General features: G+C 54.3%; 7 protein-coding genes across 7 annotated transcripts; 4 read left to right on the top strand and 3 right to left on the bottom strand.

The window, feature by feature from the left end:
- Positions 1-853: 853 nt before the first annotated feature.
- On the top strand, positions 854-2859 carry G6M90_00g092530 (uncharacterized protein; the record flags this gene model as incomplete). The annotated part of the gene is made up of 2 exons (XM_014686410.1): positions 854-1260; positions 1317-2859. 2 exons carry the CDS (start codon positions 854-856, stop codon positions 2857-2859), a joined length of 1950 nt encoding a protein of 649 aa, XP_014541896.1.
- A 139-nt stretch (positions 2860-2998) lies between these two features.
- Positions 2999-3729, bottom strand: G6M90_00g092520 (uncharacterized protein; the record flags this gene model as incomplete). Its single annotated transcript, XM_014686409.1, has 2 exons — positions 2999-3443; positions 3497-3729. 2 exons carry the CDS (start codon positions 3727-3729, stop codon positions 2999-3001), a joined length of 678 nt encoding a protein of 225 aa, XP_014541895.1.
- A 2334-nt stretch (positions 3730-6063) lies between these two features.
- PDX1_1 (Pyridoxal 5'-phosphate synthase subunit PDX1) lies at positions 6064-6996 on the top strand (the record flags this gene model as incomplete). The annotated part of the gene is made up of 1 exon (XM_014686408.1): positions 6064-6996. One exon carries the CDS (start codon positions 6064-6066, stop codon positions 6994-6996), a length of 933 nt encoding a protein of 310 aa, XP_014541894.1.
- A 2313-nt stretch (positions 6997-9309) lies between these two features.
- Positions 9310-9562, top strand: G6M90_00g092500 (uncharacterized protein; the record flags this gene model as incomplete). The annotated part of the gene is made up of 2 exons (XM_066131419.1): positions 9310-9361; positions 9423-9562. The coding sequence occupies 2 exons, from the start codon at positions 9310-9312 to the stop codon at positions 9560-9562; spliced, it is 192 nt and encodes a 63-aa protein (XP_065987490.1).
- Positions 9563-10996: 1434 nt separating this feature from the next.
- On the bottom strand, positions 10997-12530 carry G6M90_00g092490 (uncharacterized protein; the record flags this gene model as incomplete). The annotated part of the gene is made up of 6 exons (XM_014686407.2): positions 10997-10999; positions 11087-11642; positions 11719-11985; positions 12070-12210; positions 12269-12376; positions 12439-12530. 6 exons carry the CDS (start codon positions 12528-12530, stop codon positions 10997-10999), a joined length of 1167 nt encoding a protein of 388 aa, XP_014541893.2.
- A 4547-nt stretch (positions 12531-17077) lies between these two features.
- G6M90_00g092480 (uncharacterized protein) lies at positions 17078-17446 on the bottom strand (the record flags this gene model as incomplete). The annotated part of the gene is made up of 1 exon (XM_014686406.1): positions 17078-17446. One exon carries the CDS (start codon positions 17444-17446, stop codon positions 17078-17080), a length of 369 nt encoding a protein of 122 aa, XP_014541892.1.
- Positions 17447-20233: 2787 nt separating this feature from the next.
- Ecpas (Proteasome adapter and scaffold protein ECM29) lies at positions 20234-25839 on the top strand (the record flags this gene model as incomplete). Its single annotated transcript, XM_014686405.1, has 3 exons — positions 20234-20401; positions 20462-20508; positions 20565-25839. The coding sequence occupies 3 exons, from the start codon at positions 20234-20236 to the stop codon at positions 25837-25839; spliced, it is 5490 nt and encodes a 1829-aa protein (XP_014541891.1).
- Between the last annotated feature and the right edge of the window lie 772 nt (positions 25840-26611).

Genomic DNA, 26611 nt, shown 5'->3' with positions numbered 1-26611 from the left:
CCTAGGGCGGTCTCGACATGTCGAGACTGTTGGATCCGCAGCGTCGAGACGTTCAGTTTGTGCCGGATTAATCGACGGTGGTCCATCGCTGACCCGTTACCACTTCTGCGCGTGACCTTGTTGTCATTGACATGTCAAGTTTACCATCAGTTGAATGTTGGCTCGGGTGTTCCCAAATGACTCTGCTCTGGCTTGCTTGGTGCACAGATAAGCCAGCGTGCACTCGAGACAAACTCACACCAGCGTGTAGGTTCAATGTTGGATATTGTCGCCGACATGCCGGTCTTGGGCTCATCATGTCGAGGCTGTAGAGCAATCAACTAAATCCCAGCTTGTATCGAGAGGTGGCGCACATGCTACTCTGTCAATGATGGTAATCTTGTTGCATTCGCATGTCCATGTCCACCAGACGTCACTTGGCATCTGCAAGTGAGCGTGGGGACACGCGGTCTGAAGCCAAGCAGCCATGTCCACGTAACTCCAGACGCCGCCGTGTTTCCCCTGGAGTTTGTCGTTCAGCTTAATGTTCCAGAATCCACCGTTGACCCTTCCGTCTTCAGCCTTACGGCGCCCGAAGCCAATCGAGCCGCCTCCAGGTGTCCCCGCAGCACTTCCTGGCGAGGCGCTGCGTAAGAGCTGACGAGCCGTCATCCTACACCAGGAGTATATTTTCTCCCTCTTTTTAATTAAACAAGAAACAAAAAACGAAAGAAATAAGCATTAAACAGCCGCTATTTCACGCCTCGTGATTTACACTTCATTTTAAAGGCGGCGTGTCCTTCCTAGTTGTCGCGAATCGTGGCCAATGAGCGCAACGACGGCCAACCGCCATCAACAGTGACAACCCCTCGCCATGGATAGCTTCTCGCCCGCTTCCCTCTACCCCCTCTGCTCTGCCATAACCCAACACGCCGTCTCCAGCACGGCCGAAGCCCAAAGCCTCCTCCAGTCAGCCCCGCAAAGCAATCAAATCACCAGCCAAATCGCCGCGCTGTCGGCGTCATTCAACGCGGCCAGTGTCTCCGTCACGCACCTGGAGCACGCGCTTCACAATGCGGCCGCGATTTCTGCGCGGATGCAGAGCGTCCTCACCGAAAACGTGACCTCGTGCAACTCGCTAGCTGCCAGACTACACAAGCAAATGATGCGGCTACACCGAGAGAACCTGAAGGATGTAGACGCTCGCTTCGTCGCGGCGCACCTCGCCGCCTTGACGACGTACCAAGGCTTATTCCAGCATCTCTCACAAACACTATCCATGTGAGCAGTGCCGCAGCTGCTTCTCGGGCAAAGCGTCTCAAGCTAATATCCCATAGTCATCAGAGAGACGCCCAAGACGCCAACCTAACTAGTTTCAGTGCCCAGGAACTGATTCAACAAGCAGACAGTGCCTCGCAGGCGGCATCCCAAACCACAAGTATCCTGCTGGACGACAACGCCGGACAGGGCTGCAGCCCTTCAACATTGAACAATCTCCCTCACCGCCCGAAGAACCAAGACACGCCACAGGATGAGCCGCCGCCATACGCGCCAACTGATCCTTCGTCCAATTCTCACCAAGGCCCGACGCCTCCACAAACCGAGGCCGGTCCAAGCGGCTTCTCCCTCGGGAGAACCCTGAAAGCGTTTGCGCATTCCCTGATGCCAAAGCCCGACCCCTTCGTCAACGCCCTGTGCCAGGCCGTTACAAACGGCGACATCCAGCAGGTGACGGGGCTCCTCTCACAGGGGATCAACATCGACGGCAAGGGGGAAGCGGGCAAAACGCCGCTGCAGTGTGCCATCGCGGCAGACCAACAAGACGCCGCCGAGGTCCTGCTCTCCGCCGGCGCCAACTACACATCCCCCGGCGGATGGGGCCACGGCATGCCGCCCATGTTCCAGGCCGCCGCAGCCGGGCGCGTCGGCATCGCCCGGCTCATCATGGCCCGGGGCGTGCAGGCCACGGAGACGAGCATAACCGGCCAGCCGTACCTCGTCGACGTCGTCGGCAGCAACAGCCTCGACGGCGTGCGGTTCCTCCTCGACCACGGCGCCAGCCCCAACTCGTCCAGCATCTCGGGGCGCCGCGTCCTCGCCCAGGCCGTCGCGCAGAGCAACCCCGAGCTCGTCGAGCTCCTCGTCAAGCGCGGCGCCAGCCCCAACACCCCCGACATGACGGGCGGCTCTGTCCTCGCCGTGGCCGCGGAGAAGGAGGACCTCCGCACCGTCCGGACCCTGCTCGACAACGGCGCCGACGTCGATGGCACGACTGTCTACGGCGCAACCGTGCTCGTGGACGCCCTCGCCCGGAATCGCCTGGACCTAGCGCGCGTCCTGCTGGACCACGGCGCCAGCGGCGGCAGCGACGACGCCTCGGGCCAGCCTGTTATTCTCGCCGTCCTCAAGAGCCACCGCATTAAGCCCGGCGACAAGGTCGACCTGGTCGGACGGCTGCTCGACAACGGCGCGCCCCCCAACGCCAGGGACCTTGCGGGCACGCCTGCGCTCTGCTTGGCGCTCGACGCCGCGACGCCCGACCTGGCGAGTGTGCTTGTCGAGCACGGCGCAGACACAAACGCCGCCACGGGCGCGGGCGAGCCGCTGCTGCTGTATGCCGTGGAAAAGGGGCACACGGCCCATGCGAGGATGCTGCTGGAGCACGGGGCGGACGCAAACGCCGCCAGTGCGCGGGGTGAGACGCCCCTCGTGCAGGCCGTCGCCAGGCAGGACGTCGAGCTCGTCAAGTTGCTGCTGGAGCACGGGGCAAGTGTCGATGTGCGCGCCGTGGAAGCCGCGGGCACAAGCCGACCCGACATGTTGCACATCTTGGGCTTGGACGGAGTCCATCCCCCAACTTACCAGGCGTCGAGTTCGTGAGGACGGGAACACATTCCAGAGAGGGAGCGTAAGAAACATCCATGTACGTAGTATAATAGTAGCAACCGGTCTATACGCCTGTAGTCAAGTGCCCGAGTAAAACCCGCCCCCCAATGCTTAAACGCCCAAGTAATGCCCCCTATTGTCCCAGGATGCTCCTCAGCCACCACGCGTGGATGCGCGCATCGCCCGTCAGCTCCGGGTGGAAGCTCGTGCCCAGCACATTGCCCTGGCGCACGGCGACAATGTCCCCCGAGCCGTGCTTGGCGTTGGCCTGCGAGACGCCGGCCGCGGCCCTGTCCAGGCGCCCCGGCAGCGTGGCCAGGACCTCGACGCCGTCGCCGAGGACCTCCTCCACGACGGGGGCGCGGATGAAGACGCCCGGGAAGGGGGCGGCGTCGTCCCCGAGAAACGCCAGGTCCAGGTCCGCCTCGAAGCTCTCCGTCTGCCGGCCAAAGTGGTTGCGGTGGACGCGCACGCCCAGCCCGCCGATGAGCTCCTGGCCGCCCTTCTTGGTGGCGTTGGCCTGGTCCGAGAGCAGGATGAGCCCGGCGCATGTGCCCCAGACGGGCTTCTTCTGGACCCTGCAAGAGGTGAGCGTGTGTGGTGAGTTGGAGATCAGAAAGGGAGGACCAACTTTACGTAGTCTCTCAGCGGTTCGAGCAGGCCGGACTGCGCGGCGACAAGGGAGATGGTGGTGCTTTCGCCGCCGGGGATGATGAGGCCGTCGCACCGGGCGAGTTCTTGGGCGGTGCGCACTTCGATGACGGAGACGTGCAGCTTGAGCCGGTCGGCGGCCTTGCGCACGAGGTTGATGTGTTCGATGAAGCCGCCCTGGAGGGCTAGGACGCCAATGGTGAGGAGGATCATGGCGGCGGCGCGAGTCTTCTGCCTGGAGGGTTTGGCGCAAAAATATGGCAAGGCGAGTGTAGGAAAGGACGCAAGGGAGTGAAAAAGACGCAAATGAGGCTTGAGCACGCAGGAGCTGGACAATCTATGAGATGAGTTGAGACGAGATGATGAGATGAGATGAGTTTCATGGGCAAAAGGCAAAGTAGCCATGTGCCTGGGAGATAGTACGGAGTACTCCGTACATGGTGGTCGGGTACGGTACGGAGCACCTAGAGATAAAATGACTAACGCAAACGATTTCATGACTCCATAAAAATCATCTTGGGGTGCGAGTGCCGTGGCGACGGCGAGAGTCGGGACTGGCGAGACGGGCGGCGGGTCCGCCTTAGCAGTCGCTGTATGGGTTTTTTTTTTTCGCAATACAACGTCAACTCCGAAATGCTGGGTTCAAACGGCCCATGCCATGCCGCCGCCAGCAGGGTGCGCACATGGGTCACATTCCACAGCAGACGCGCATGCAGTCGCTAATGCAAGCACCGGCAGCCTCGGCCTGCAGCGGACCGTCTTGAAGCAGCAAGACATTTCAACGTCAAGTGACTCAAGTCTGGTCGGATGTCGAGATGGGAGGCGGCATGCCACGGCTGTCCAACCGGCGCTCGCCCAGGGACAATCGATGTACTCAGTATGTAAGCCCCCCTCTGACTACAGCCAAGGTGCATCCGCGTACGCATGCATGATGCTTAGGGCGCGCCCGTAGTCGTGGCCTTGGGAGACCAGTCAGTCTCATGGGCTTCTTTTTGGCTTCTTCCCCTTTGCAGTCACCATTTGGTGTTGCGCCAGGTATAGATGCGCCAATACCTTGGGTGGCGTGCGCAGTGGTCAAGCTGCTGTCTGGGCTCTGGAATCATGTATCGATTCATCAGATGTACGGAGTACTTGACCGGACATAGTACTCAGATACTGGGTGCGGGGCTGCCAGGCGATGGCCGCCGCCGATTTCCAGGTGCGCCAGGCACGCCCTTTCTTTGACCTCGAGCCCACCGTGGTTTTCATGTCTGCCGAGTCATTCCAGACAGTCGATATCGGGATGCATCAGATGGAATGGCACCCACGACATTGGTGCCTGTATTCTACTTCGGATGTATTGACGCATGACGGCATCGATTTGGCCTCCTGACTCAACAAGGCGCCAGTCTCTGGCCTTTGAATTCTTGCCCAAGACTACCAGCACATTCGTTCCCCCGATACGAGTGTTGTTTCGTCCAGATTCAGTGCATCCGATTGCCACGTGAACGCCCCCAATGTCGAGATCTGGGCATGGCTCTTCATCTTGTCCGGCCCCACGTCCAGCAGGGCTGAATGAGTGTACTGCATGTTCGTCCACGTTCTACAGCAGACGGAGCTCTGCGATGCGGCTGACTTGCGCTCGCTAGCAACTGGGCCGTTGCTGCATTTATTGACCATTTCGTAATCGTCGCCGGAACCCGACGCTTGCCGCGCCGCTGGAGGACCTGTGGCGGACTGGCCTCGATGCTAGGCGTCAGCTGGTCCCTGAGGTCGCCTGCTGTGTGCGGCGACAGTGGCGGCGCCGACCGCGGCTCCGGCCAAGTTGGATTTTTCAGAGCTGGAGATGATGGTGGGATCGAGGGTTCAATGTTGGGTCTCAGTCTGGCCTAAAACATGCTGCCGGACAGGAAACCCAGGAAGGTGTCGACCGGTCAGGTACTATTGGCAATGGATTGACCGGCTTGACCAGCGCTCGACGAGAAACGGCCTTGGCGTGCTCCGTTGTCGGTCGGTCGGTCGGTCAGACGGTGAGCTTCCGAGTCATCTCGACGCCTTCCCCCAGACGTCAAGATGGCATAACGGAGCTTGAGCGCCAGGCAATGTAGCCCGGCCTAGAGCACGGAGCAGTTGGATCGTACTTGCCCAATTCAACTGCTCCGTTCTTTCCATGCCATTCCGCAACGGGAGGCTTCGACTGGGTTCTCGCCTCCCCTGCCCCACCTTCCACGACCACCACCCCTCCTGTGATGCATGCTAGGCCAGCCCATCCCCGAGGGTCCTGGCTTTTCTTCGTTTGGCTGGGTCCTGCATGCTGCCCCTCCATCGGTCTGCTCCTTCCACACCTAACCCCACCATGACTGGCAAAAAAAGAGCGTAATACAAATACATTGTTGCCGTTTTTTTTCTCTCCCTCCCACGAGACGGGCATTGTAGATATTTTCCTCCCCTTCTCTTCCCCCTCCACAGTTGCTCCGCGGGCGTTTATTACTGCTCCATACCCCAGCTTTTGCTCTTCCCCTCCGACACCCTCCACGCACAGCAACCACCACATCACCTACCATCGCAATGGCCAACGAAACTGCCGCCGCCGCTGCCAATGGCGCTGCTCCCAAGTCCACCTTTGCCGTCAAGGCCGGTCTCGCTCAGATGCTCAAGGGCGGTGTCATCATGGACGTGACCAACGCCGCGCAGGCCCGTATCGCTGAGGAGGCCGGTGCTTGCGCCGTCATGGCCCTCGAGCGTGTCCCCGCCGATATCCGAAAGGACGGCGGCGTTGCCCGCATGTCGGACCCTACTGTCATCAAGGAGATCCAGGCCGCCGTCACCATTCCCGTCATGGCCAAGGCCCGCATCGGCCACTTTGTTGAGTGCCAGGTCCTCGAGGCTCTCGGTGTCGACTACATTGACGAGAGTGAAGTTCTGACCCCCGCCGATGACGAGAGCCACGTTGAGAAGAGCCACTTCAACTCTCCCTTCGTCTGTGGCTGCCGCAATTTGGGCGAGGCCCTGCGCCGCATTGCCGAGGGCGCTGCCATGATCCGGACCAAGGGTGAAGCCGGTACTGGCGATGTCGTCGAGGCCGTTCGCCACATGAAGACGGTCAACAAGCAGATTGCTCAGGCCAAGGCTGCTCTCGCCGAGGGGGGCATCATCCGCATCCGTGAAATGGCCCGCGAGCTCGAGGTCGACGCTGAGCTTTTGCGCCAGACTGCCGAGCTCGGTCGCCTGCCCGTTGTCAACTTCGCCGCTGGCGGTGTTGCTACCCCCGCTGACGCTGCCCTCATGATGCAGCTCGGTTGCGACGGTGTCTTTGTCGGCAGCGGCATCTTCAAGTCTGGCGACCCAGCCAAGCGCGCCAAGGCTATTGTCCAGGCAACCACTCACTTCAAGGATGCCAAGATTATTGCTGAGGCCAGCACCGGTCTCGGTGAGGCCATGGTCGGTATCAACTGTGACAGCATGAAGCCTGAGGAGAAGCTTGCCACCCGCGGTTGGTAATCGACCAAGACCGAAAACAACATCATCGACGAATGTCCCGTGGGACACAAATACCGAAAAGGAAGAAGAAAAAAAGGATATGTTGCATATAGACATATAATTTTTGCGACTTTGGGCAGGCGTTTGATCAGGGTGTGGACCTCTACTTTTATGCCGTTAAAGCAGTCATGAGAAGATTCATAGGACCTTGAAATGAATAAAATTGAACAGGCCAAAATTCCACCATGGAGCATGTCGGGAGTCACAACTGTGAATGGCAGACACGGCCTAGTTGCTAGTCGGTTGCAATGTTGCAAGCTGGAAGTGGCTTGCTGAGGTGAACCAAAACATTCTCCGTGTGGTGTGAGACATGACCGCCGGACCATGATCCCCGATGCCCATCTATCACAAATCAAAGGGGAGATGAAACCAAACGTTACACAACATGCCCCCAGAATCTGAGATTGGGTTGGCTTGGGCAGAAACGTCACCTTGATCGGCTTTCGGACCGCCCACCTAGTTGTCTCGTCCAACTTGGCCGCCAATGAATTCCTCGAAGATCTATGTGCTGTGCTCGGATCAACCCGAGAGACTCTTTCCTCATCGGTACAGCATAGCCTTGTCGACTGCCATGCCACGTGTCTCACCTGGGCATAATGCGCATGTGCATGGAGACGCAGATCTGTGTAAGTCCATTGGGCAGTGTCTGGAGTGCATACAGAATTTCCGCAGTGTCTCAGAATTTTCGTCAAGGTTCGCGGCAGACATACGGAGTACTCTGTACAGCCTCGTCTCAGCAAGCAAGGTTTCAAACCGGCAATACTCTGTACAAATTCACCTATGCCGAGACAAGTCCAAATCACATATCACTTCTTTGAGCAATCTTCACACCCTCCATCGTCCCTTGCGCCCTCCAGCGCTCCAGGATACATGTGCCAGTACCATCCCAAGCGGGCAGATGCTCCCCCTCGCGAGTCGCGGCCTTGGTCTGCTCCCCGGCGGACAAGGTCCTCGTACCGCCTTCGTCGTTGAAATAGCTCGGTCCGCATATGCCCATGGGCGAGTGGAACACGGACCTGTCAAGTATACGACTTGCCCACGCCTCGGCCGCTTGCACCAGATGGGATACCAGGCCTTCGGGGCGCTGTTCAGGGGCGGTCGTTGGCTAGGGCCTGGCGGACGAGCTCTGGTATCTGCTCCGCGGTGTGCGGCTCGTGCTGCCCGCCGGCCGGTGAGGTGTCTGCACGTCTGGTCGTGGATTCGCTCCATCGGTCCTGTATCGCGTTGTCGCCCATGGCGTGGCCCGCCTGCCGCACCAGTCTTCGTTGCCTGCCTGCAGCCATTCCTGCGGGTTTGTGCGCCTCTGGTCGCGTTCGTCAACGCTGGAGGACGTGCGTTGGAGCACGTGTAGCTCGTCTACCCATCGGGCATACACTGGTGACTGCCAACTGGACGGCGGTGGCTCCAGTGCCCACGAGGCCGGCCTTCTTCCCCTTGAGGCCGGATAGGGTACGCTCATCCGGTGAGCGCCTCCGGATATGTCGTATTTCCAGCGGCCGGTGTGCATCCTCTGGCCGGAGAAGGTGTCGAGCTTAGGAAACTTGGGTGTCTTGGGGGCGGTTGAGCACGCCTCCTGCGATGATGGCAAACTGCGCCGTGACAGCCATGTCGACGGACGGCTCTCCGAGTCCGCGATCTTGCGTCAGCTGCACTCTCTGGCGTTTCTGCTCCTTGATCCAGTCATATGTGCGGGCTTGCGTGCGGAAAACCCCCTTATCGGCGAGGTTCTATTTCTCTGCGATGCGGATGATGTACCGTCTTATTTCGGGTCGGGGTAGGACGTGGCACGCTTGGCTTATCGTCCGTTGTCATCTTGGCGATGTGGTTATTGCGAGTCACGGAGTCTGTCTGCCTGCAGTTGGCGACGTCTTGTCAGGGTTGAGATGGAAGCAGCCAGCGCAGTGACGGGTTGACGGCTCGCATGTACGTGCCTCAGATGATGATGCAACCCTACCTTGAACCACGCATGCTGCGCTTCCCACGCGTTCCGCGGCGCCATCATGATGGCATCGCCTCGGGTTGTATTACCTATGATACCTCCTCGAACCGGAAATGCAAATGTGACGAGCATACTTCACTTTCACTCTCCGACCTCGTAATGACCCGAGGAAATCGAATATAAAGAGAATATAAAGAATCATAGCGTTTCTTCCCCCACCAGACAACGTAGCACCACGATGTCTCTGCAAAACAAGCCGTCATCCCATCTTCAAAAAGCCATGGACATCAAAGGCTATCTTTGTAGAAACTCCCGCTGTGCCCTATCGCTTCGAAATGCCCGTGGATTCCGCATCCGTCCCCAACTTCGACCTCCCCAAGACCGAGGGCATGCTTCTAGCTGCGTAGATTTGTCCACTCCCTGCTCGAGGCGTCGACTGACGTTGTAGCGCTGCACAAATACCTCCTCAGCCTGCAGGGCATGTCCATCGGCGGGCTGTGGGATTGGTGCTCCTTCATGCTCACCTCGGCGCCGTTGAACATCCCCTGTTGTCTTGGCTCGCCGCCAAACACGCTGGCCGTCTTTTAGCCGTCCGACAAGTGTCGTAGACCCTGATGCCGGCGGCGTGTTGTAGAGAGCCAGCGTTGAAGCCCGAGCCTGTAATTTATCTCCTCCGAGGCCGCCTGCGGGCTTCATAGCTGGGGAGCTGTTGTTGCTGAATATCTGCTGTCGTCGAATTCGGGCCCCTTGGATTGCCGCTGATAACGAATTTAACCTTTCCATTTCATTTAATTATCCCTTCGGGGACCCTGCCGGGGGCCGCCTGCGGCGAGCTGCGGCCTGCGGCCGGCTTCAACGCAATCAATACTACCACATAGATTTTCAGAAGTTCACGACGCTACGTGAGTCGCGCTGCTTTTCTCATTAATTAGTTGTCAAAGAGTATTTCATCCTTAATTCACCAAATACTTAAAAATGGCCTCTTATATCGTATTAGAGGCAAAAGGAAGCCGTAGCCTCCGTTTGCCAACGTGTTGATTTGCCCAACTACAATTCACTCCTTTGCCTAACAAACCACTTGACTCCAAGGCCAAGTTCAACAAAGGCTGCTACACCCCAGACGCCTACATGTGAACGCTCGCTCTAAAAGTCATATTCATCTCTACCAATCTAGCCTGCTAACTTGACCGCGGATACAAGCAGTTTTCTGTTTTCATCCCCGCATATAGTCTCAGTATTTCTGACTTTGCAAACAACCAGAAAGACATTGGCACAATGCCCGTCGCAACAAATTCGTCAATGTATTTTCCTTTTCAAGACTGCAGCACGCACAAAGAAGAGATAAATAAATGCCCGTTGCAACAAGACTGCAATAACGACAGTTCGTGTCAAGTTTTGAAATGGCTGCAACAAGAAACAACCTGCAATAACGACAGTCCGACCAAGTCGCAACAAACTATAATGACGGTTTACCAGATACGCCAGACGGCGAATGAGCGACAACCCCTTCCACGACAGTACAAATACAGGGTAGGTTCCCAATAAAAACAATTCAACGAAAATTTAAAATTCATTCACGCAGGTATCAACGTCACGCAGAATTAAATGTACACCGCAAGGGCAGCTGGCAAAGAAGAGGAAACAAGAACAAAACAAAAAAGAACAAGTGAGGGAATAAAGCAAAGTACTAAATTTGACTGATGACATATCCCCGGTAGACTAGTATCTCCAACGCCAATTCATAAGGTGAGACTCAAGAAAATCGAGTGCGTTGTGTCATAGTAGTATCAGCAGAGCAAAGATTTTGATTTTGAACAAACAGCGTCAAGACGACGAGCGTTTCTGACAAGGAAAAATCAGTCCCAACGCCCCAACTCTCTCTCCCCAGGCAAAGCCTCCAGAACGGCCGCCGAGAACAAAAGAAGAACATCAAAAAAGAGCTCCCCCAAAGTCTGCCTTGGTCTGGCTTGTTCCCAGTCCGTCAACAATGTCGAAATGAGTGAAAGTGTGACTTCCTCCAGTTTACTGGTCACCACGGTTAGCTTACACGGTGTATAGCCAACAAAAGGGGGCATTGATCCATCCACAAACCCCTTCGCTCTATGCACTCACCTGAGGAGGCACGACAGGTCCGGGGGGGCCGGGAGGTCCAGCAGGTCCCTGGGGGCCAGGGGCAGGGCCGCCAAAGTGCTGAGGACCGTAGGGACCAGGTCCGTGGTTAGGCATGCCCATGTAATGGGGAGGAGGGGGGGCAGGACGGTAGGGGGTACCAACTCCAGAGTTGTTCTGCGAGCGACCCCAGCTCAAGCGCACTCGAGAGTTGCCAATGGGGTAGCCCTGCATCTGGTTGATGGCCATTTCCGCAGCATGGCGGTGCACGAACTGCACGAAGCCACAGCCCTTGCCAGGGGGGATCTTGACGTAGGTGATCTCTCCGAAGCCCTGGAAGAAGGATCGGAGCTCATCCTCGGTGACGTAGCCAGAGAGCCCACCGACAAACACGGTAGTGTTGTTGGGATCGGTGAACTGGTTCATCTGGGTTGCAGGATTGTAGCCGCCGTAGGGGAAGCCTTGCATCCCTCCCCACATGGGTTGCTGAGGAACGCCGCCCATCATAGGAGCGCCGCCGCCAGCGTGGTGGCCAGGTCCTCCGAATCCGTGGTTACCGCTGAATCAGCTGTTAGCGACGCGCAACCTCGCCTGTCGGGGTCTCCTCCCCAGTAGGAGGGGCGCGAGGGGCTTACCGGTTCTTGGGAGTAGCAGTAGAGATTCTCATAGGTCTGTTACCGCAGTAAACACCTTGCATCTCAACCAAGGCACGCTGCTGGTCATTCTCATCGGAGAAGCGCACGAAACCATAGCCTCGGCTCTGGCCGGACATGGCGTCCGTCATGATCTTGGCAGACTTGCATGAGGGGAAGCGAGCCTGGAAGAGAGAGACCAAGACGTATTCGTTGACCTCGGGGCCAAGGTCACCAACAAAGATGCTGTACTCGGGGCCGCGATCATCACTGCACCAACACGGCGTCCATCAGTATATTCGACGACGAATTGTTGCATAGGAGGTTGAGCCTCAGCTCCCAGGGGGTACTCACCGTCGGTCCACAAGCCCACCGCCAGACGCCCAGTTAAGCTTGAACTGGCGAGAGCTATTAGGAACGGGCGTGCCGTTGAGGCCAAGTGCCTTAGTAGCGGCCTCGGGCGTTGTAAATTCAACAAAGCAGTAGCCCGCATTACTGCACAAGTCATTGTCAGAACCCGGCATGATGCACTCAGGAGGAACAGTAAACGTACCCAGAGTTCTTGTCACGAATCACCTTGACATTGACAGTCTCTCCAGCAGCGGACAGAAAGACGCCCTTAATGAAATTCTCGTCCATCCAAGGCTCCAGCTCTCCCATCCTTTCCCCTAGCGTCAGCGTCCAATGCTCTCGCCATAGTACAAACGACGTGAATTTCCTTACCAGAGAGTGGTCTTGGGTTGCTCAGGGCCACCAGCGGGCGGGGGCACGGCAGCCATGTCAGGGGCAGGGGGAGTTCCGTTAGGGAAAGACATTTCGCTATCTGCAACAAAAAAAAACTAATGTCAACTTGCCGTTTTATTCCATCTGCGGTGCGGTTCCCGAGCGCAGATGCGTCGAGTTCTCCGCAGGACAAAACGTAATCCTCAAACTCACCAATGAATGAAAAATTTCTGGGAAAGTCTCGAGAAGGGTAGGAAACGGTGAAATTTTATGTCACTAAGAATTGTTAGGGTCACAAGTCTCACCCGTGCTGCAGTATTCGGGTGTGTGCAACAAGAAAAACCTACAAGAAGTTATGAAGGTATCAAGACACCGCGACGTTTGAGAACTATGCAAGCCAATTAGTTTCAGTTTTTTGTTTCGTTGAAAACCCAATATACCAGCATACAGATAAAGGAATCGAAACCGGGGAAGATCCTGAGATATTGAAATCGTAAGATCTACAGATTCAAATTAGTACATTTCCTCGGACATATTGGTATCCACATCCCCCATCATCACATTTATAGTCAGCCTCTGGCTTTGCATACCTTTAGTTTACAGTAAGGCTCTAGCCCTCCCAAGGATGCTAATTTATCGAATCGAAACGGAAACCGAAAACGAATCGAGAAAGGCGGTATCCAGACCGAAATGCCGGGACTCAGAAAGTAGTCGTAAAGACAAGAATTTCTCAAGACGCCGTCACGCCACGTGTAAAACTTGCAAGAAAATGCTTGGAGTATTCCGCAAGATGCAAAAGCAGCGTTTAAAGAGGCAAAACAGCGTCTAAACGGTGACTGTAATGCCAATGATACAAAGCGGTATATCCGTAAAGAGATCGTGAACTAAACGTCCGTCCTACCGAAGATTCCGAGGGATCGTGGCAAAACACTTGAAACGCTCTCGAAATCAATAGAAACCTATGCCCGAAAAGTCAGTATCTCTCCATGAGAAAAAAATCACGGCTGCCGCTGCGCTGTGCTCTCGGGTGGTCGCTGCGACATCGAATATTCGGTTTTTTTTTGGCGATTTAATGCTGTCGGGTAGTTTTCATTATTCTCATTGTGAAATAAATCGACAGAGAGAGGTGTCGGCTTCCAATACGCGACCACGAAACAGGTGCAGCGAATAGCCCCGTTGTTCCGACTAGATGACAACCGTCAAGTGCCATGCAGTGATATGGACAGGTGTCAGGTTGTCGAAAGCCTGAGCCTCTCAGCCATCATCCGATAACAAAAGACGCATCAAGGCCCCCAAGACTCCCCTCTCTCCTGATAATAGTCAATGCATCATAGATGCAACGATTGGAGCTGGCCGCCACTGCATGCAGGCAACGCGAGCTGAGTCCTTGACAAGGGAGGGTGCCAAGCGATGCCAGCCAGCCTCAAAAATTTGCAGCGCCGAGGGTCATTTGCATAATCCATCCGCAAAGTAACATAATGTGCGAGCGACCGGTAGCATGAGGCATGCGCCCGCCATTGCACCAACAGTCTCATGGCTGTACTAGGCGGACAAGCAGGCTTTCGTTCGTTGCGACCCAAAACCAGTTCTTGCGGCGGGGACGGAGGCGACAACCTGGCAACAAACGGCCATCAAGGTGGCGAAAGGGAAGAAGCAGAGTATCCAAAACAGCTGTTGTACATTGTACGCAGGCCAGGAATTTGTAGTTGTCGTGGGTTGGCGATTTCGTCATCGTCACGAGGGGTAGCGAAGGTAGCGAATGCGATCGAGCGTAAGCGGTCGCGCAGCACGTACAATTGGCGGCGGTCGACCCGAGGGCAGCAGGAACAAGATGCACGCGAAACACAAATGCAAAGACTTACTTTTAGGCGCCGGCAAAAACAACCGAAACTCTGAGCCAATGTCCGAAACACGCGCAAAGGAAGAGTCGTGGAAGGTGGTGGAGGTGAGGTGAAGAAAGAGAAAATCGCGGCACGGCGGTCCGGAAGGACAGGCGAGCTTTTTTTTTCTCTTCCTGCAAAGCCGACTGGGGGGGGGGCAAGGAAGAGAGCTGTGGACTCGAGTTGCTGGGTGTGCACTGTGGACTAGCAAGTTGGTGTGGTCGACGGAGCGGCAGAGCGTCTGGTGCGCGTGCCAGAGCTTGTGGGTGAGCGACTGCGTGGTCCGCTGGGATGCCTGGCCCTGCTCTCTCTGCTCAAGGCAACGGGTGCCGGATTCGATTACCAGGCTCGGTCCTTGTGGTGCTCGACTCCGCTCGTTTCTCCCTCTCTTTTTTTTCTTCTGCACACTGCAACGGGAGTCAGCTTCGTCTGTGTCCGCCCGCGTCCATGTATCTGTGGGACTCGATAATAACTACTGGGCAGTTGGAGCCACTAAATGGAGCCACTGGCCGCGTGAGGAGCCAGGCTGCCAAGCATGGAGGCTGGAGGGCAAAAAATGGCAAAATGGCGAAATGGAGACTGGCTGGAGACCGCGCAGCCTTAGCTGGGGCCTGTGCGGGGCCCAGCCAGGCGAAGACGACGATGCCATTGGTCCAGCCTGAGGGTGGCGCCCCGTCCTCGAAATCGCCTCCAGTGTGCACTTGCACGCTGCTGACAAGTTGACTGACACACACACGGGCCCAAGGCTAGCGTGCGACACCACAATGCGGCACCATCAGTTGACGCTGCACGGCTCAGGCAGCCCGGCCAGCAGCAGCCTCCATCACTAATAGCAGCCGGGAGAGAGGGAGAGAGAGGCAGGCGGGCAGGACGCGGTGCAGGAGGGCATGTGACAGGGGCACGCGGTGCAGGACAAGCGGGAATCGTGTGAGCCCGTTATGCCCGTATCAATTGATGGCGCATCAATGCATGCAAGCATCAATGATGCCCGGCATGTCTGTATGAATTGTGTGCTGAAGGGGCCACTGGTAGGGCGTCTGGCAGTTACCTACCTCGGTACCTATAAACCCGCCGCTAGCGTGGTTCTGGTCGCCAATCAGGCCAGGGATCACTTGAATCAATTGGCTGCCCGATGCTTCGATCTGGGTGCGACACTCCAAGACTGCTGCTGGCTGGTTGACAGGACCCGATCGGCTTTCTGCTTCCTGGTGCAGTATTCCGCCTAATGAAACACGTGCAATACAAGACGCAGTATTACGTACGCTCGTCAAGTCGTCGGCACAAATCGATATCCCAAAGCACTCGTCTAGCAACCGGCGAAAGAGGGACGTCAATGTACCGTCCTTCAACTCCGTGTATCCAGCCTCTGAGATGTCGTTGGTCGAAACGCGAAAAGCAGCACACGGCGCACGATGCAAGGCGATGCAGCAACGCAACGGGGCAACGAAGCGCAACAACAATACGGAAAAAAAATATGTATAATGGTGTGAGAAACCAGAAACCAAGATGCCCGTGGAACTGCTTTTGATGAAATGCCGCCGTCTCTTCGGCCTGCGCCCTCGATGGGCCATCGACGTGCCATCGACGTGCTCTCGACTCGGGATCGGAATTGGAACGGCAAGCAGCCATCAAGCACCAATCCAAAATAAACCCCCAGATCGCCATGTTCCAACACGGACAGACAGGCCCAAAGAGTCCAAACGAATTGTGCAATGGAGGGTGGGACTGGGTGCTGGGCTTGGTACAGGATGGATGGATGGCGTGCATTTGATGGGGAGGGGGCCCTGAGGGGGGCGCGACGACAACACCTTCAGGGTGTGCGCGCAGCGGCCGCCGCGAGCCCTCGAGAATGTGAATAGGCTTCGAATACGTCCTTCTGGTTCTGTATTACCGAGTCCCGGTTTGTTCAACAGATCCTCTTGCTGTTTCCGGCGCGCCCCAAGACCATTGGCCACGCATGGACCGGACCGCTTGCTAGAAATACACATCACAGCCAGGAACTGGAGAATTACGATGCAAGACACAACACAACGGGCTGTACAACACGGAGTATCGAAGGAGCTTTCCACAACCTGAAGAGCGCTGTACAAACACACGGGGTGCCACGTATAGCCATCGGACCAACAGCTTATCGCCCGCTGCGGTTGTGATAACGCCTGGTGTCATGATACTGCCGTGGCTATGGTCCGGTCTGGTTGGAAATTGAAACGCCGCCCAAATGCTTCCGCCTCTGAGCTGCAACGGCCACAGGTGGCTTGCGGCTAATAAAGTCTATTGTCGTATTCCGAGTACTCGGCACTTGCCTTCAAGCCTATCTAAAAGCGTCTCTGCGACATGTCAAGCTTGGGCAGACTTGATAATTCCACCTTCTAGACATGGCGTATCACCGCATCAGCTTGTGATGCTCAAACATTTGAAATACAACGTACCTTTCCTAGTGCTACTCCGTACTCCGTACTCCGCATCTATAGCGCCTCTGGCCTCGCAGGATAACGCAAGTCGGACTGAAAATTTAGGCTGTCCAGGAGTGCCACTATCAGGAACCTCTTCGCCTGATCAAGGACTTGAGTGCTGCAAGGGTCACAACAGCAGGGCTATTCCGGCCTCTGACTGGCTCGTCGCTTCTGCATGTCGACATGAATGGTGGATGCTGGACTTTTGTACTAATCGATGAATACACTGTCTCCTCGCAAACGCTCGACTACCTAGGTACATACTTGCACCGTGTTACGGTTCAATGACGACAGCGACTTGAGGAGTCACCCATTTTGGGTGGCATTCGAAGCTTCAGATCTTGGGATGAAGCTGGGAAGTTGCTTGTCCCACGCAGGCCGTGTCAAACCACCATCGTGGATCCAAGAAGCTCCAAGTGCCCGGCTTTCCAGCATCTGGTCCGCCGCCTTGGGCAGGCAGGCAAGCAAACTCGGAGTCCCTGAAGCAGCATCATCCGGCTCCTTGTCATTTACTATTTGGCAATTCCGGTCGCCGACCAAGTCGAAACCGTCATAGTGATCTGCCATCTCTGATTCGACTACCATGGACTGCGTGGTCTGATTACTAGATGCGCTAGCAACAATAGAGTTCACGACAATTTCTGCCCATCGAATCCGGTTGGTGATTGGCACCATTTTGGCACCGATAAACACATACACCCCTTTTTGCCTTTTTTTGCCCCACGCTCGTAACCAATAATACATGAAATTGACGAGGAGCCAGAGTGGAAGCAGAGAGGCGGCAAGCTTGCTTCAAAGTGAGGAAAGCTGTCGCCTAACTTACAGTTCGTGGACCTCGATATGCGCGCAGGCTTATAGAGTTCAGAGCACAGAGTACCGAGCACTCGCTTCTTGTTTCATTGCCCGTGGTTCATCTCATTCTCCGGAGCCGAATTTGGCATGATGGCGACATTGTCTCGGGCTAAACGCCACTCTAGTCCCCTTGCATGCCTTTGCCTTTTGCCTTTGCCAGTACCAAAGTCTGGATGCCGGGGAAAGAAGCAGAATAATAACAGAGAGTGGTCTGTACCTGTGCCCACAGGGCTCCCTGCCGTGTTTCAAAACGAGCAGCATGGCTTTTCTTGAATTTGCAAATAACTTGGTTCTACCTATGGTAGGCAGTCGTACAAGACACCTACTAACTACCTATCGTACCTAGTAGGTATAATATATGCTAGGTAGATGTAGATACGTACCAGCCTTGGCCGCCGAGCATGCATAAAGTACTCCGTATGTGGCAAATAAACAGCTGGGCCAGTAAAGAGTCGGTCCTATCATGACTCGGCTTGCCATCACCAAGTGTAATACACTTTGAGTCATCATTTCTTTGAGCAGTTTAAGCAAGCATCCATAGCATTTTGACAAGATTTGTTTTTTTTTGAGAGGGTCGTATATACATGCATGAGTTACTTGCCTACCTACCTAGGTAGGCAAGCTGTTGCAACCCGTTCAGCTTCATAAGACATACAATATTTGCTCATGGGTTGACTCTAATGGATACGGAAGGAATTCTCATCGAGTCCAGCGTCTATCTGGCCGGCCCGGGAGCCTGTCTCACAGCAAATTACACCCAGTCATATGTCTAATATGCCTTGATATGCACAATACCGATGCCACGGATCGGTCTTCGCCCTGCTATTAAAAGGTTATTATTATCCTCTGGTTGTGCATAAAATCGCGCACAACGTCTACATTATACATAGGTGCTTTGAGTTTAGACAGAATGGACCAAGGCAGTCCTTAATCTGCAGGCGACAATCCACCCGTGCCTATTGTTCTATAACACGAGAACAGTCTTTGAAATACGGGTCAAAGCTCGTACCGCCTCGTTATCCAAAAGAAGAGAGGAATGGCTCAGACACTGACCAGGGCGGCTAATTGACACACCTTTTCACCTTTTTCGCAGCCAAGACATGCAGCGATCTTTCCGTCCCCATTCACGATGCAAGATGCTGTACTGTACGGGGTACTGCCGTCCTCTCTTGGTGAGCAAGAGGGAAGGCAAACGAGTCCATGTATTAGGCAAGTTCCTCGAGACGTAGAGGCTCGTCAGACCTAGCCATTTCCTGGGCAGCATTCGGGACGAGTGCAGCTATATACCGTTAGATCTATCAATGAAGGTCCCGGCAGGTTGTGACGTATATCGATTGATTCGGCGATCCGAGGGCATCCAGTGAAGAAGGGTCCAACTCTCACGACAACCTTGCCGACTACGCATAGTCTCCATACTTGCACGCATGCATTGTTTTTTGCATACATTCGGGCATCGGCCGCCTGACAACGAGTTGCCCTGCAAGATCGGCCAGGATCCCTGCAGGGCCCAGGCCATCCTCAGCTGAAAGAAAAGACTCGGGGTGGGTTGAGAGAATGCACTGACCAAAGTATGGGCATCTTCTAGCTGCATTCTTTGTTCCAGCCCACAAATTTGCGACGACTTTTTGTAGTACACATTGTAATAGTATGTATATGTTGCAACTCACTTCGCCGCGCTAGTTTATTTTGGGTCTCATGATGTTCATATTCTTCTCTTCTCACGCGGCACCAGGGTCTGGCTACAGTCAGTGCAAAGAGCCCGTGACCCAAGACGGTGCTCAACCCTGCAATACCACCATGAATAATAATACATTTGCTTCTTGGCCGCCATCGACGCCACAACAATAGTCTCCAAGGCAATGCCGCTGCCTTTATCGCGTGTGCTTGCTATTGAGCTTACGAGGCTATAAACCGCCATTCATGGGGATTGTACGCTGGACTTGCGCGGCTAGTCCATTGGCCCTTTGTGGTCGGTAGGCGTGCTCCTAAAATGGGTGGTACTAATATATCTCGTTGTTGGAGTAGAGGCGGAGATGGTTTCCTTTGCTTGTAAGGAAATGGTGTGCCGTCGAAACTAATATCAAAAAGTGTCTGCGAGCATATAGTACTATTTATATGTCCTCCTGAGTCCTGACTGCCCCTTGACGCACCCTAGCTTTGTCAACCAGTTCCTACTCGTGCTAATGCACACGCATGACGTCTGGGCAACCTCAATCCGACTGTAATCACCGTCACATGGGAAGAAATATATCGTCCACACTTGAAATGTTATCATGACCATGAATTTGTTTTGGTTTCAAAATGCTGTTTGTGACAGCTTGCCGCCTGCCGCCTGGTGATGCTTGCTTAGTAATGGCCGTTGCGTCAGTGCTGCTGGCTGGGGAAGCTATCAACTTGGTGAATCCACCATGCAAACCTGTCTCGACCATGTCGTCACGCTGAGGTTGCCTGCTTCTCGCGAATATACTGCATGTAGCGTATAGATTCCATGCCACTCCCATCTTCCCAGAAAACCTGAATCGCATTTTCGCCCGGGCGTCCTATTCTTTATTGCCCGTTGATGAGCATTTCGATACCCCTCAACAGCACTGCTGTCCACCTCCCCCCACCATGGCCGCTGAATCCACGGAGCAGCGTGAGTTGAAGCTGGTGGAAAGTGTCGAGTTTAGGATCTTGGGTGTTGCAAACAAGGAGGATAAGCTGCATGAGCTTCTACAGCGGTATCTGGCGCCACTAATCCTAAAGGCGGCCAGTGACCACGCTGCGGTCCGCGCGAGGGTATGAACTGTAATAGCTGCATGGCTTGAGGCAGTGGGAAGCATTATTGACTTTGAATAGGTGATTCAAATTCTTGCACGGCTAAAGACTTTCATTCAGTCTCCCGAGTATGTGCCCGAGATGATGCTTCAGAGACGAGCCAATTGACTGACAAGGGGATTAGGATTGTGCTGCCAGTAAAGGCACTGCTACAACAATACAAATCGACAGACTCTGGTGTCATTAAGCAACTGGACCTGTCCTTTATTTTGCATAGTTTGGACAGACTCGATGTAGACGACAGGCGGGATCTTATCCCTATTGCATTGGCGGGTTTTGCGCAGGATGAGGGACAGCCGAGGGCAGCAACCGTGTTCAACATCATTCTCAGACTCTTGCTGGATGTTCGCATACCGCCTCGGGGGGGCAAGGATGATGAGGGTTTCAGAACAGCTGTTGGGCTTGGTGACGATGCTGATGCGCAATTTCTGGCCAAGGCCATTGGCATCTTTCTGCGTCTCAGAACACCAAACTCTACACAAACTTTGGCGCAATCAAATCCAGCATTGTCTCAAACCGAACTGACTCTCTTCCCTGCCGACTCTCCTGAAAACGAGAAAATATTCAAGCGAATTACCGAACTGAAATCCAAGTCGGTCACACTGCTCGCAAGTGGAGCTTTCAAAGACGAGGAGCGGTTTCTTCCAGCACTGTTTGCCGCATCGGGCTTTGATAATAGAGTGGCCTCCACAGCAGAAGAGATTATCAAAAGGAGCAGTGTTTCTATGGAGGATGAGGACCTCGTGAACCGTTTGTTCCGAGCCCATTCCCAGCTTCCAGCGCCGTATCGTGCGCGTATTCTGTCAATTCTGTCCAAGTCAACCATTGCCACTGGAAAGTCCGACAGCATCATGGCTGTTGTGAATTTGGACTTCTTGCCGCAGACCTCTGACGGCGCCTCTTCCTTGCAGCCAGCTAGTGCTCTAGAGAGGACAAAGCTACACAAAGCTCTTTTCCAGTTCCTAGCGTGGGTAGCTCAAGTAGGCCCAGCAAAGTCAGAATTCACCATTGGACCACCCCTCATTCGCGCCATGCGGTCTTATATCGAGAGCCAGGGATGGCCGGTCCCGGAGCAGACCTCGCATGATGACGTCGCTTTGAGATGCAGGGCCTACGAAACTATTGGCATGGTGGCACGAAGCGCAGATCAGCCGGCCAAGGAACGCTTCGATCTCGGCGCTTGGCTCTTCCGCTCCTTGTCGGAAGACAACACCGGGGAGGCCGTTGTGAATATCGATGGGGCTCTTTCTAGCCTCGCAGCAGCTATACCTGCCAGTGTTGGCGGCATTGATTCTGAACTCAAGACGATGCTTCTGACATACATGTCACTGCCCGATGCAACACCTGCTGTTCGAAGTACCAGGCACGCCGTTGTGAAGTGGGCAAACCAGTGCCTCCCGTTCTCAGACGTCGTTGCCCGTTGGATCGATATCTTGGCTATTGCAGGTAGAAACAATGAGCGGAACGATGTCATTGAACAGGGGCAGAAGGGGCTGGACCCGTGGACGTATTTTGCACATACTGACACAAACCCGCAACTGCCTGACTGGAAAGAAATGACGACTACGTATTTCGACTTGGCCATTGAGCCGCAGCTGGGTAATGAGCAGCAGGGAAATGCCCATGCCGTCGTTGTTCCAGATAAGACCGTGTTCCAAAACTTCCAAGGAACCCGTCTTGCGGCTTTTCCAGTAGCTCTTCAATATTGCAGAAAGATGATGCTACTCGCAGCTCTTGATGATTTTGATATCAAACCGGACTGGATGCAGATACTTGATGCGCAAATCACGACCGACGTAGCAACTAGGGATAAGGTACGCGGATATTTACGCTCCATTGACAGCGGTTACATCGTCTTCTACCTCAAAGCTTGCCTGGAGGGCGCGTTCATAGAGGACTCACCCATCGTGGAAGAGTGTCTCCGGTGTTTTGTTCAGATGGCCGCATGGAGTCCTGGCGGTCCTTTGGGCTATCTCACGGATACAAGTACAAATTTGCTGCCTTTGATCAAGTCAAACAACAGAGAAATTCGTTCATTAGCCGCAAGAGCATTAGGAGTTCTTGTAGGCCACCCCGCCAATGATGCTGACTCTGTCAGTAACTGGCTCATGACGCTGAAGTCGTTGTTTGTGAACGCCGAAAAGCTGGTTGGTGCCGAAGCAAATGCTGCTGAAGGATCCTTGCTCGCGTTCAGCCATTTGATATCACGGTCTGTGTACTACGACCGTCCATTCTCTGCGCCAACCGAGTATCCACTGCACCTGTTATTGAAGGAGACGGCCCACGGTTCTCTATATGATTCAACTTTGGAGGCATTTTCTCAACTATGGGTTGTTAAATTGGGTATACCTCCAATGGAAGGGGAGCACTCATTAGCAAAGGTTATCGAAAAGTTGACCTCCGAGGCAAAGAAGGCCAACGAAAAAGCAATCACAGCTTTGGGAAGTCTCGCCATAGGGTTGGAGGCTGATAGCAGCAGTCAAGCGACGGGCGACGAATTTGCCGGTGTCCTGGGAGACATTCTCAAGAGTTTGTTTTCCCTTCATGAAATCAAGCGAGTCGAGGTTCAATTCACCGTTGGCGATGCCATTACCGCCGCGGTAGCAAGATGGGATTCCAATAGCGTCAAACTAAGGATGGATGTTGAAGCTAGAAACCCAGCAAACTTTGCTGGTGCTCGAGGGCCTCTCATCGAAGCCGTCCTGAAGAAGCTCTTGCAGGATTCCAAAGCTACGAGGCCGTCTTTGCTTAAAGCTTCCGGCATTTGGCTATTCTCTATTGTGCAGTTCGGCTCCCACCTTTCCGAGGTGCAGTCACGACTTCGGGAAATCCAAGCAGCGTTCATGAGACTTCTAAATGCACGAGACGAGCTTGTGCAGGAGACAGCATCCCGTGGGCTGTCATTGGTATACGAGCGTGGTGACGCCGACCTCAAATCCGCGCTGGTCAAGGACCTTGTCTCCGCCTTCACTGGTAGCGGAACCCAACTCAAGGTGGAGGAAGAGACCGAGCTATTTGAACCGGGGGCATTACCTACCGGCGAGGGCAACTCTGTCACTTCATACAAAGATATTGTCAATTTGGCCAATGAAGTTGGGGATCAACGCTTGGTTTACAAGTTCATGTCCCTTGCCGCCAATGCAGCTACTTGGTCCACGAGATCCGCGTTTGGTCGGTTTGGGCTCAGCAATATCCTGTCCGAATCAGAGGTTGACCCGAAATTATACCCCAAGCTGTACAGATATCGATTTGATCCTAATGGAAACGTCCAACGGTCAATGGACGACATCTGGAAAGCTCTTGTCAAGGATTCAAACGCCACTATTGATAATCACTTTGACGCCATTATTCAAGATCTCCTAAAGAGCATTCTAGGTAGAGAGTGGCGAGTCAGAGAAGCCAGTTGCGCGGCCATCTCTGACCTTATCCAGGGCCGGCCATTTCCACAGTACGAACAGTATTATCGCGACATATGGACCTCTGCCCTGAAGGTTTTGGACGATGTCAAGGGTAGCGTAAGGGAGGCTGCCTTGCGACTCTGCATGGCCCTATCGAATGGGCTAGTTCGACAGTTGGAAGAGGGCAACCATGCTGCTGCTGCGAAGGCAATGATGCAAGAAGCTCTTCCCTTCTTGCTATCGGACAAGGGTGTCGAGAGCACCGTGCAGGACGTCCAATTGTTTGCAACCGTTACTGTGATGAAGATTGCCAAGCACGGCGGCAATGCTCTCAAACCCTTCATTCCAGACATGATTCCGCAGCTCCTCGGCTTGCTGAGCACAATTGAGCCCCAGCAAATCAACTACGCCTATCAACGCGCCGGGCTCGAGAGTCGGGACCAAATTGATAAGATACGGTCGCAGATGGTCAACCAGTCGCCAATCTCGGAGGCAATTGAAAATTGTCTTCGTTTCATCGATGCGGAAGTCATGACAGCCTTTGCTCCGAAATTCGAGGCCACAATTAAAAGTGCGATTGGCATGCCGACTAAGATAGGATGTAGTAGGGTCATCACAACACTCGCCACTCGTCACAGCAATGATATTCAGCCGGTGGCGGGCAAGCTCCTGCAGATTTTGGAGAAACAGACAATGGATAAGAACGATGAAGTGAGCCAGGCATACGCCAGGGCAGCTGCATACATGATACGAGCCGCCCCCGATGCATCCAAGATCCGGTTTTGCGAGCGCTATATTAACATGTATTTCCAAGCCGAGGACGAGAGTCGCCGGCAAAAAGTTGCAGATGTAATCGTGGCTGTGGCCAAGGTCTCGCCTGATCACTTCACCGCCCAAGAAACAGAGCTCTTGCCTTTTGCGTATCTCGGTTCTCACGATACGGATGAATACACCGGAAAGGTGTTCAAGGAAGTCTGGAACCAGCATGCAGGAAGCAGTCGTACCGTCACGAGATATGTAGGAGAGATTGTCGGTCTTGTAGAGCGCTGCCTGGAGACTACGCAGTGGGCTATCCGTCACACAGGCGCATTCACGGTTGCTGCAATGGTGGCTGATTTGGCCAATGCTAGCGAAGCTACGGGCGTTATTGATGAGGCCAACCTGAAGGCCACTTGGCCAGTATTTGACAAGACCTTGGCTTTGAAGACCTTCCCGGGGAAGGAGAAACTACTCGAGTCATACCCTCTATTCGTCGAGCGAGGCGAGCCTCTCTGGAAGAATGACAGTGTGATCTCTGCGCAGATGAAGAAGATTGCCATTAGAGAAGCAAAACGCAACAATGACGAGTACCGACCTCATGCCTTCCGATGTCTATGGAGGTTTGCCAAGGCTCGTCCAGACCTGAATATGCTCAAGGAGATTGCTGATATCACCACCCCATATCTTGAGGAACACAAGGATGAAGACAAGATGGACGTAGATTCCAAAGAGAACCGGAAGGAGGACCTCGACTTGAAGACGGCCAAGAACGCTTTCGAGGCCATTGCCAGAGGATACAGCCGCTCCAAGACCATCGATATTCGCGTTTCTCTTGGAGAAATCATCAGTATTTTGAAACCCTATCTTGCTGCTGCGAGATTTGAGCTTATTAAGAGAGAAATATGGTATGAGTGTGTGTATGACCTCATGGCGGATGCGGCAAAATTAACAGACATCATGGATTCACTACCCGTGCAGTTTGAAGGATCGAGCATACTTGCCGCTTACACGGCGAGCCTGGACATTGACAGGGGAGAGACTGGCACGGAGTCCCAGCGGACAAAGAGAGTTCGGGCACTGTCTAAGATAGTAGATGCGAGGTCCAAGGGTGTGTTTGGGAAGGCGGATTTTCCGGGCACAGTGGAGAATGATGTGACAACTGCTCTGGGGGAGGAGAGATCTGCTGATGTGCAGAAGGCGTGGAGGGAGGTTCTGGGGCAGATTAGGCTAGCTCAAAGCTAGGGAAGCATAGATTTAGCGTATAGAACAGCTGTTGAGATTTGGAATGCTGAATGGAGTGTATTTTGATGTGCGACAGTCTCAGCAAGGGGGGCGCCAGGCTACAAGGTGGATGAAATGGTGAAGAGATGAGGTGATTAGGCTGTGACGTTGGTGACGTTTGGTTGCAGCGGCCTGTGGGTGTTGCGTCATGGCGGCTAGTCATAGTGTACTGAGTAAGATGTCAACTGGTGCTTACATTTTGTCAACCCACCCGACTGTACAACAGTTGCATGGCCCGGCTTCAATATCCCGACGACACTGGAGAGACTTACCTTCCGCATTTCAGCCGCCGAGATTCCCCGCCAGGGTGGTGTACGTCTTCCGTTTCGCAATAGATAAAAGCATTCGACTTGATTGTATTTTACCTTATTTGTGCATCTTTCGTCTTGAATGCTTTATTCTCTGCAATTCTTGGAAAGCAGGCACCTTGGCGCCAGTGCATGAAACTGGAGAAACAGCAGCCGCCACTCACCGACTGAGCTCCGACAGTTTGACCGTTGAGGTGAGGGGCAGAGGACCTTGTCCTGACAAAGCTACCAACCCAAACCGAACCGGCCAGTTGACTTTCAAGTCACTTCACCCAAACATACCACAACCCCATGAGCTCACTCGAAAACAACAAAAACACTTTGGCAAACGCAACGAGACTGACAGGGACGGCGCAAGGCCTACCGAAATAACCGCCGCCAACGAGGACAACCATCAGCAAGCTCGCTGTCCGGAATTATCAGTG

This window comes from Metarhizium brunneum, chromosome 5 (assembly GCF_013426205.1).
Source record: "Metarhizium brunneum chromosome 5, complete sequence".
Classification (NCBI taxonomy): domain Eukaryota; kingdom Fungi; phylum Ascomycota; class Sordariomycetes; order Hypocreales; family Clavicipitaceae; genus Metarhizium; species Metarhizium brunneum.
This window is presented reverse-complemented; position numbering and strand designations above follow the sequence as displayed.